Source organism: Phaenicophaeus curvirostris, chromosome 2 (assembly GCF_032191515.1).
Source record: "Phaenicophaeus curvirostris isolate KB17595 chromosome 2, BPBGC_Pcur_1.0, whole genome shotgun sequence".
In the NCBI taxonomy this organism is placed as follows: domain Eukaryota; kingdom Metazoa; phylum Chordata; class Aves; order Cuculiformes; family Cuculidae; genus Phaenicophaeus; species Phaenicophaeus curvirostris.
In genome coordinates, this window is record NC_091393.1 from 66,560,525 (window position 1) to 66,571,242 (window position 10,718).

At 47.6% G+C, this 10,718-nt stretch overlaps 1 protein-coding gene across 2 annotated transcripts in view; it reads left to right on the top strand.

Moving 5' to 3' along the window:
• Window positions 1-10,403, top strand: part of SLC35F3 (solute carrier family 35 member F3) — a 178,542-nt gene extending 168,139 nt beyond the window's left edge. Inside the window, exons 5-8 of one of the 2 annotated variants that reach the window (XM_069852329.1) lie at window positions 3,172-3,297; window positions 5,785-5,977; window positions 7,466-7,555; window positions 8,732-10,403. In XM_069852329.1, coding sequence (XP_069708430.1) covers window positions 3,172-3,297; window positions 5,785-5,977; window positions 7,466-7,555; window positions 8,732-8,976 — 654 coding nt within the window. In that variant the 3' untranslated portion in view covers window positions 8,977-10,403. The remainder of the gene's footprint in view (window positions 1-3,171; window positions 3,298-5,784; window positions 5,978-7,465; window positions 7,556-8,731) is intronic. The other variant, XM_069852330.1, reaches the window with a different exon arrangement.
• Window positions 10,404-10,718: the final 315 nt, after the last annotated feature.

Below are 10,718 nucleotides of genomic sequence, written 5' to 3' on the forward strand. Positions count from 1 at the left end.
GACACTCATGACACACTTGATAGAAGAGGCAGGGACTCCGGCCCCAGCAAAACTGTTTGCTGAATGCATTTATTTGCATTGATCTTGGGTATTGGTATTTCCCTCCATGCCACAGTAAAGAAAACAGCTCAGGATGCAAGAGAGCCATTGCTTGCAAGTGTCTCCTGCACACATAATGCATAGACAAGCACACCTGCCAGTGGGACTTGGAAATAAATACACTATCAATCCCAAATAGTAGTCGTCTTTTCCAACCAGGCAGAAATCCAGCCTCCCAGGAGGTGCTCAGTAGTCAGCCAGCCCCTAACGTTGAAAGCAAAACTGGATGCTTTTTATTCTGCAGTTCATTAATGCATCCTCCAAGTTTCAGCTGCAGTGGAGCTGCATGTGCCAGTGGGGGCTTGGGCAGGATCTCCTCACCGATATGCGTAGATGTACCCACTGTTTGCCACAGCCTGGCGTGTGGATGTGGTCTCCAGCTGGCTCTGCAGTGAAGGCTAGTCAAGCCCCATGCATCTCAGACAGGAGACAGCCGTGCCTGGAGCAGATGTTACAGGATGCACTGCATCTTCCACTCTTTGTCACCTGGTCTATAGAACATGTGCTGTTGAAGGGCTGGGGTTGCCATCTTTCAGGTAAGCCCAAGTCACATATCTTGCAGCTCCACAAAGAGTCATACTGAGTCAGAGCAAAGGTGTGTCTGCTCCAGGAGCCTGGCTCCAGCAGCTGCCTGTAGCAGACACCTAGAAAAATCTGTCTAAACAGGAAAATCTTATAATGGTATTTCCTCATGAGACTTTCCAGCCTTTAGCAATATGAGGCTGAAGAACTTCCTGAGATGGAAACAGTTTTCCTATAGTTAATAGGCCTTGATGGATCTTTTTTTTTTTCATGAGTTTATCCTTATAAACTTTTCACATTCACAGTGTGCAATAGAATCATAAAATAGTTTGGGTTGAAAGGGACCATAAAGATCATCTAATTCCAACCGCGCTGCCATGGGCAGGGACACCTCCCACCAGCCCAGGCTGCCCAGGGCCCCATCCAGCCTGGCTTTGAACAGCTCCAGGGATGGAGCAGCCACAGCTTCCCTGGGCAACCTGTGCCAGTGCCTCACCAGCCTCATTGTGAAGAAATTCCTCCTTGTGTCTAATCTAAATCTTCCCCCTTCTAATTTAAAGCCATTTGCCAATACTAAAGCTTTCCTTGGGGAATTGTATGTTGGGTGCAGGCAAATCTCTTTTTCATTGTTCTGCACCTGCTTCATGCTAGTCTCACTCAATGACCTTCTCTCTTGTGCTCTGAGGGCACTCTGTCTAAATTTTTATTTAAGAAGCACCAGCATGCTCACCAGGGCTGCTGAGCTCCTTCAGTCCTGCTTATCTGACACAGGCCCGTGTTGCTGTAGAGCCACACGTTGGGGTAGGGGCCTCTGGGGGAGAGTGTGTCTTTCCTTGCCTTAGAAACTAACCTTTCCAGGACTGTAGTTACAGTTACACCATCACCAAGCTTTGTTTTAGAAATGATGCCCCACAGCTGTGCATGAAGAGTTCTGATGCCAATGGGGCTGCAAGTCAAGATGCTGTATCTGAACCTCCCCAAATTCAGCTTGTGCACACCCAGCCTTTGCAGCCTTCACTTGGCTCCGCTCTGATCAGGTCATAAATCAGCATCTTCAGAACCCGCTGCAACCTCGTGACTTGGCTGTGTGAGAGGCTGAGCAGCTGAGGAAAACCCTGTGCCTTTACAGCCTGACGATGATGTGCTCATGCAGCATCTGGAACAGCAGTACAGCAATTTCTAGCCTCAACCCCATTCTTGTTGAGATGGTATTAGTAGCTTTATTTTCCAGGCAGTGTCAGCTTCTGCTGACACGGGCTTTTTTCTACCTTTACACCACCCTGTCATTCTACAGCAACACCTCTGGAGAAACTGATCCCTTTCCATTTGCAAAAATGGGGAATTTTGCTCATGAGGGAGATTGGAGGTGATGATGTCAGAGTGCAGGAGGGCTCTGAGTGATTGTGGAAGCTTTATAGGTGACTCCCAGCACCAGGCCCAGCTCAGCCCAGGGGAGCGGCTGCTGGTGCTGCTGGGATGGGGATCTACAGCTGGTAAAAGAGGTTCCCCCCACCACAGCTTGCTCATCAGGCATCAGCAGAGCTTGGCACGCAGGCTTTCCCCCTGTATCTTCACAGCAGCCCCAGCATCTCTGGTGAACGGGAAAGGGAAGAGAGGAGGCCCTTGCTTTTGAATGTGTAGGCAGCTGCAGTCTGTCAATGGAGCTTAAAACCCCAGTGTGACCTCAGGAGAGGGGTCAGTTGGTTGGCACTGACCCAGCTATAGGTCAAAAAATGTTCATGCTAGTCCCAGTCATGTTAGAAGCGTCACCAGGACTGTGCAGCCTAAGGGCACGTGGTCTAAGCAGGGTGTCAGTCACACCACTGCAGAGCCAGGATGCACGAAGGATGCAGAAAGCCCTTTTCACCCCAGAGTTACCACCTGGGGAGGCTTGAGGCACCTAGCAGGGCAGCCCCAGAGAAGACAAGGATCTCTTGCTGACACAGCTGAATTGGGCAGTTGGTCCCCTGCTTTCATGAATGCCAGTTCTCTTTGGGTGACACCCCTTAGGCGCTGTTGTGGGCCTGGCTGGCTGGCTGGCTAAACCTCCTCTATCCTCTGAAATGACATGTCTGAACTGGCAAGTAGTTGTCTGAGTTTTATTCCCCTGTTTTTTCAAAACAGTTTTTCCTACAAAACTTCCACAGGACACAAATTCTTTCCTGCAAGCACCAGGGAGTTAATACTTGTGTACTATTGTCACACACAAGCTGCAGGGACCCACTGATGGGGGGGACACAGTGACAGAGATTAAATACCCACTTCAGCTGAGTCCGAGACACTGGGCCCTGCTGTTTTGCTGCACACCTCCTCCCCACCACGAGGCAGCTGCTCCTGCACAGTTCTTCCTGAAGCTTCCCTACAGCCAGGGAAGCCACAACAGGCAGCAGCATCGGCTCTGCGAGTACTGACCTGGGCTTGCCACTAGTTTTTTACATAAGCAGATGATACAGAAGTACTGCCCTCTCATTTAAAGCTGCTTTCATGTTTTTTGCATGTTAGGGGTTGTCCAGTAACGCTTGCTTGCTTTCTTTCTTTGTCTCCAATCAGATCGTGGCTGCTATATTTGCTATTGCAGGGATAGTTATGATGACGTACGCTGATGGGTTTCACAGCCACTCCGTTATTGGGATAGCCCTGGTGGTGGGCTCTGCCTCAATGTCTGCTCTCTACAAGGTAAGCATACCTGGGTCTTCATGCCCAGAAAGATGCCAATCAGTCACCCCCCCATCACTCACTTTAGTTGCTTCTGTCTTACTTGCAGACCTTTATGCAGTTCAGTGCCACGTGCCCTTCTTTGAGGGGCTGTGCCATAAACACACTGACTCTGCAACACTGCATTCAGGTATTCACTTGCTTTGATGTCTGCCCTCACTTAGAGTAAAATCCCCTGCTTCCTTGGAAGAGTCTTTTTCAGTGCCCAGAGGAGGATTTACAGATGTCCCATTTTCTTGAAAAATGAGGTGGCTTTTCCATAGGTGCTGGATTTGACCACTCACTCTGGAAGCTACCTGCAGAGATTTACCTTCTCTTTCACGTTGTCACCTCCCCTTGGCAGTCCTCCATCAGTGGCATATGTAGCCTATGTTGGAATTAAAGTATTGCATAACATGGAATTAATCACATGCTGAAAATCCAATAACACGTGCCTATGAATCGAGGTCTGTCCTGAGCAGCTGGGTAAGCTGCACTATGTGTAAGATGACATGCAGCCTTCTCTGCTGGGCAGAGAGCCATTTCACTTAGCCTGGGACACATACGTACATTTGCCCCTGTGCTGCTCGTGGTGCTCAGAGTCACAATCCACAGAGAGGAATAAGCACTTGTAGGGTGCGGTTCACCCCCCTGGCTCAGACGTATAGGCTGCGATGAGGTGTAGACGTCTCTATGTGGTCTAACCAATTGCACTGTACTAGTCCTTCAACAGAATTTGGCCAGACAAGCCCTGCGGCCTTAACACAAGCAATCCAGGGAGACCCAGCAAACAGAGATGTGTCCTTCAGCAACTGTGCAGCAACGCTTTTTGCTCTCAGCCTATCTTACATAGATAATGAAATTTCTTACAGACCCAAGGAAATGCCATGACTCTGGAATCATCTGCAGGCAGGCAGGTTTATTCAAGGCTAGAGTATAGCTTTGCCCCGTCTCCCATGGCACTGCTGCAGGGACAGGAGTCTCAGGGCTGCTCCACCAGAGCCTGTGATGGTGGCAGTGCCGGAGGGAGTTACTCTGCAGTGTTATTGCATGCAAGGACAGATGGAGCTGTGCGGCTTGTTCTGCGATGAATGCTACTCTGCTGCTGCCACTCTGCTCTTGCATTCTGCAGTCTGGCTCAGGTTTGTGTGCTGAAGGGCCAGGCAGATAAGTTGTAGCACATGCAGCAGAGCCGCCTCGAGCTGTGCTCCTACATCAGACAGACACTTTAACCTGCCTGTGCCAGCTGCCCGCCCTGACAGGGGCAACACACCAGTGGTGGCTGCGAGGTGCTGGGACTGGGCAGCAGCCCTGCGAGCCTGGCAGCCCTACAGACTTGCCTGCAGGGCTCTGTGTAGGCAAAGGGAAGAGATAACTGACACTGAAGAGGGAGTCTGCCATCCCAGCACAAATCAATAAGTTAGAGTTCATCAGCTCGCATGGTTTGCAGCCCGTGGCACGGGAAAGCTGTACCCAGAGCCCATGGGATCCATCAGATCCTCTGCAGTTCTCTGGTGGAAAACTGATGCACATCCCAGAGCAGACCCGTCTGTGGGGGTGCCCCGGATGGGCTGGCATGTCCCTTGTTTCCTCTCTCTTTATCCTTTCTCCCACTAACAAACCAAAGCTTTTAAATCCCTCCCTGCAGTCTTATTAGTCAGGCTGCAGCTATGCTCTGGGCTTCCTTCTTTCTGGGGATGAGTTCCCAGGGAGAAAGCATTCTGGCACTCTGCTAAGAGGCAGAGACAGTGGTGCTCACAGGACAAGGTGGGAGGACAGCCAGGCAGCATTGCTCACCAGCTCAGTGCTCTCAAGTGGCAGGCAGCTCAAGGCCTGGACCAGTGATGTCTCATGCAGAGAGAACACATATGCCTTACTTCCTCTCCTCCCTCTGCCCTGCCCCACCAAGTCTTCTGTTTTTTAAGTCAAATCTTCTGGAGGTTTTCCTGGAGGAAGTGTGCAGAATCATAGAATGGTTTGTGTTGGAAAGGACCTTAAAGATCACCTAGTTCCAATCCCCCTGCCATGTGCAGGGACACCTTCCACTAGATCAGATTACTCAAAGCCTCATCCAGCCTGGCCTTGAATGCCTCCAGGGATGGGGTATCCGGAATGACCAAAGGGTCTAGGCTTAGGGTAAGCAACCATTTCTTTTGTGAGGTGCATGACCAAAAGTGCTGAGCGTCCGTCCCTCATGGGCTCATTTGGCAGCTGCACCTGCTTGTGTTCCATGGGGATGCCAGGAGGGAAAAGGCTGGGGTACACAAGCTGCTCTTCATGAGCTGCCATCTCAAGTGTCTGGGAAGCATCACCACACAGGCGCTGACTGACACTGCTGGGCACCCAGCCCATTGGCCTCAAGCACTGGCCAGTGGGCCAAGATGCTAAGAGCCACTGGAGCCAGGACAGCAGCCTTCCTCCCAGAGAAGTGGTACAAGCGAGTTAAACCCATGTGTTTTCCTTTTGTAGGTTTTATTCAAACTTCTTCTGGGCAGTGCTAAATTTGGAGAAGCTGCCTTATTCCTGTCTGTGTTAGCTGTCTTCAACGTCCTCTTTGTTACCTGTATTCCCGTCATCCTTTATTTTACCAAAGTGGAGTACTGGATCTCTTTTGACATTGTTCCTTGGGGAAACCTCTGTGGATTTTCAGTTCTCTTATTGAGTGAGTAGACGGGGGCTTTCACACTGCTTGGGCTGGAGGAGGGTGCCAGAAACTGGTTGCTAGTGGAAGCTGCAGACCTCTGACATACTGGGGCTGTATTCTTCTCAACCTAATTATTCGCATGAGCAATCACACAGAGGGCCCATTCCTAGCTGGCAATGTAGACCCCGCTCCTGCTGTTATTACCAAGCCAAAATATTGTGGCCATCATTAGAAGGTGCTGGGGGACTAAATTGTAAAGCTTGTCCTAACTCCTACTCCTTAATTCCACTTCAGAGAGACAAGTGATGCTTACCTGCTGTGATGGGTAGCAGTCCTGCTGGCAGGACATTACCTTGGGCTCATCAGCATCCCCCAAGCAAGCAGGTCAGGCCACTCCAGTAAAGTCCAGCCTCTGATGCCTCTGCTGACTTCAAGAATAGTGAATTGCTGTTCTTAGAGAGCAGGAAACTTTTGAAAATGTAGCACTGCGTAAGACTGATGAGAATTTGGAAGGCAGCACTCCTCTCTTCTGCTGCCACTGCTGTGCCACTAAGGGAACTAGGCTGTATTAATTGTGCTGCCACAGTTAGTTCCTAAATTGGATGATGGCATCACATCTCCTAAAATGTGCTTTTCATTTCTACTGAAAATAGCCTTCCTCCATCCCTGTTTTGAGTCTCAGCTCCTTTTACCCTGAACAGTCACCATGCTAGACCCTCAAAGTACCTCCAGTTGACTTAGCAGTGGATTCAGTGCAAGTTTTCTGTAAGGAGGTACTACAGAACCTGGCAAGCTATCGCTGGGGTGTGCAATGTATAGGTACAAATAGAAAACAGTAGGCTCCTGACAAGCTTAGTACTGGCAAGGCTCTCCTGACTTTCCCAAAGCCAGTCACTGTAAAACAAGGGTGAATCTGGTCCAAAGCAATTACTAATTTGTCATAACACACTCCACGAACTGTGTATGGTATTGCAATGGAGTGATATTATTAAAATCATTCAGTTGTAATGATACTATAATTTCATTGTATGAAATTATGAAATTATAATTTCATTGTATGAAATTATGCTTAGCAAGTTCTTGTCAGGAAGAGGGCTGGATTTACAGCACCTTCCACCTGTAGTCAGAAGCAGCATTTCTACAAGGAAAGTATCCAGACAAAAGCAACTGTTTGGCTGAAACCTCCTAAATGAAGTTTGTTTAGTCTTTCAGCAAGGCAAAGGGGCTTGGTATAGAGAGTGGGAATCAATGCAGATTATGCTGAGAGACAGCTTGTAAACAAACCTTCCCTTGATCCTGTCACTGGCCTCCAATGGGATGTAGAATTCCCTGGGAACAGCAGTGTCTCAAGCAAGAGGACAGGCATCCGTCCACAGATACCTTCCAGAAGTTAATGCCTCCTATATGAACAACATACAAAAGGGGTTAGAAAGCATAAATGTTTCAAGTGACATCCCCTCTGCCACATATCACTGTGGTAAAAGATGTTTTTCTTTCCTTCTTCAGCATTCAATATTCTACTTAATTTTGGGATTGCTATTACCTACCCCACCTTGATTTCTCTTGGAATTGTATTGAGTGTGCCAGTGAATGCAGGTAAGAATTTCTGCCTTGCATCTTAATGAACACATTAAGTCTGTGGTCTTTCAAATACACAACAGAGATAAAAGCAAATAGCTTAATTAAATGTGTTCTGCGTCTTCTCTCAATGACTTACAAAGATGACACTAATTCAAAATATATACTTGGCATGTTAAATATGTATTGTACAATATTACATGAATATTCATAATCCCTAGAATTGCTTTTTAAGTTACTGTCCAAAGAAGCCAGTATACTGAAAAACAAACTGTATTTGAAGTTATCCATCTCTGGGCTGTGATGAAAACTCATGGATGAAGTAGAAATCAGTTCTCAATAGTTTCTTCAAGGCAGGCTTAACACTAAATTGAAACAAATAAAATTGCTTATAGTTTAGAGCAAATATGTATTAGCAATTCTGCTTGCCTTGTTAAATAATATTGCGGGTGCTTATCAGGAGCACTGGACAATTCTATTCTGGGCATAGCCTGGTAGATTATCAGTTTTCTGAAATTCAGCAAAAGCCAAGAGGCTGCAGAGCCCAAAAGAGCTGGGCAGGGTAACGCAATGGCAAACCTGACCCAAAGCAGATCCACCTCTCCCAAACCAGACTCTTAAAACACACTGTGCTGAACTAACACCACAGCACAGGTGGTAGGTCCCAGCTTTGTGCTGACAACACGCATGCAGAGCAAGAGATCACTGGCTGCCGTGTCAGACTTTGGTACCAAACAGTGTGATCCCCCCCAGAGTGTGTGCACAGCTCAGCATGTGCAGGGCTTCTAATTTAGCAGGGCAGTCAAGCTGAGAAGAAAAATTGCACAATTTTTCTTCTCAGCTGTGCCAGGGAAGGGCAATGCCCCTTTCTCTGCCATACCTGGACCTCAGTGAGAGTTCCCGTACTGGCAGTGAGCAAGGGAGACAATGCTACAGCGGACAACAACTGCAGCTCCAGATATCATCACCTTTTGAGCCCTGAGACCCCAGGCCAGGTCTGCCTGCTCTGAAGGGGGCCATAGCCTGCTGTGTGCTAAACCAGAAGGAAGGGTAGTTTCACTGCCACCATCTCCTCCGTGGTCATATTCTCCTACCCTAACTAACCTTCAGAGCCTGGGAGGTGAGGGGGAGGTAAGGGGATACTGCCCTAATGCTTTGTCCCATGTAATGACGCCCGTTCAATGTCCCAAACAGTTGTTGACCACTACACGAGTGAAATAGTCTTCAACAGTGTCCGAGTAATTGCCATCATCATTATTGGCCTGGGCTTCCTCCTGTTGCTTTTGCCAGAGGAATGGGATGTCTGGGTAATAAAGCTCCTCACGCGTCTCAAAGTCCGGAAGAAGGAAGAAATCCCTGAAGGAAATGGAGACATTGCTTCAGGACTGCCTAACAAAAGCCGGAGAACACGCCCCTCCATGTCATCCTTTGCTCATTAAATGCTCTTTTTACCAAAACTTTGTGGTTAACCTTGTATATCATGATGCAAAGGTCTTTTCTTGGGAAGAAGCACACCTGTCCAACACGGTGTACATACCTGTACAGTTTTGATATGATCACCATCTAAGGCATTGAGTCTTGGCATGTCCAGTTTGCTTGTACTTTTTTCACATCAGACCTTTCACTTAGGTAGTACACTGAAAAAAAAAAACAAACCAACCTGCAAACCAAGAACCTCTCTTCTCTTTTTAAATGAATGTAATATATAGGCAAGATATATTTGCATAGGTTATTTTAAAGAATGATTTTCATGAAAAGCAAGGCAGACATTTTGAACATTAGGTATCGAATGATGCATTGCACACTGTGATTTAAAAGAAACAAATGCTATGCTACATCACACATTTATTTTTGACCAGAGCTGTACTCTGAAAGTTTTTTAAGAAGCCAAAAGGAAATCTTTTTGGGGGCAGGAAGATGGGGGGGAAGAGTGGAAGGAAGGAGCTTTGGAAATTGCTCTGTGTAGATGAGCGCGTGTTGTGCTGCAACCAGGAGAAAATTCAAGCACTAAAAATGCTTGCACTGAAGCACTAGAGAGAAAGCAGTTTAGAGCCCAGATCTCCTTATTCTGCACATGACTGTAGTCCACGTTTAAAATCATGCAAGAGAAATCCAGTGCCTTCTACAGAACTCTTGTCTTTATCCACGCAGAACCAGGTCCTGCCGTGAGGCACTTGCTATCGCAGGGCTCAGGCTTGCGGCCCCAGAGGACCCCAAATTCTCACCGACATCAGGACGTGCCCCCCATACACGCCGTGGCTTCTGTGGGAATGTGGGGCCCGGGGGACTGCAAGTTTGCGCGCAGGAGACCTGGTTCTCTTCTCACTTGCACAGGTTTTGCCCCTGTGTGGAGCTGCACTTAACACCAGTGTGAGGAAGGGGGAGTCTTGGTCATGTGTGGGACAATCCAACTGAAAATGTTGAAAGGGGCTGGCAGGAGCGTGGTTGCTGATGTACAGTCTGAGAGCACGGACTAAGGGGGTGAATCGCTAGTTGCTTTTACTCCATAATTGTGAGTGTTAAAAGTAAAAAATGTAAGATATTTACATCAAATGTAACACTTTTTATGAAACTTGTAAGCACCAGGATGTTTACTTATGCGATTTTGGTTCGCCATTAAATTTCTATCTGTGATAGATCACATGCTATGTAAAAAGGGGGGGGAAAGGTTATAGTTTACTATTTTTGAAGTTTACATTGTTGCATACAAAATTTAAAGTGTTCTTTTGAACGGCTGCCATAGCCTAAGGGTTCCTGCTGCCACTGAGGCCCTCTTTGTCTCAGGCAGTGGTGGCATCCACTTCAAAACATTTTAGCAAATCAACTTAAGATTCCATTATCTGTTTGGCAAAGCTAAATAATAAAAGATTTTAAACTCAGCCTTGGTCACTGGTATCTGTTTCCGTCTCTAAACTGCACCTTTATTCCGGTTTTATTGTGGGTAGTATTTGGCCAAAGCAATTGGAAGGGAGAGAGGCAAGATCATCCAGCAACGACAGCTGCAGCTGATGCTGCCATCAGAGGATGCTGGCCATCCTCTTCTCTACAGGAGCTGTTTTAGACTCCCTGGACAATCCTGTCCTAGGGGCTGATGTTAGGGAATATTCAGGAAACACATGTCCAGCAGAAGCAGACCAAAGGAAAAGCTGACTTTCCTTTGAAGCCATCAGTGAGCAGTCAT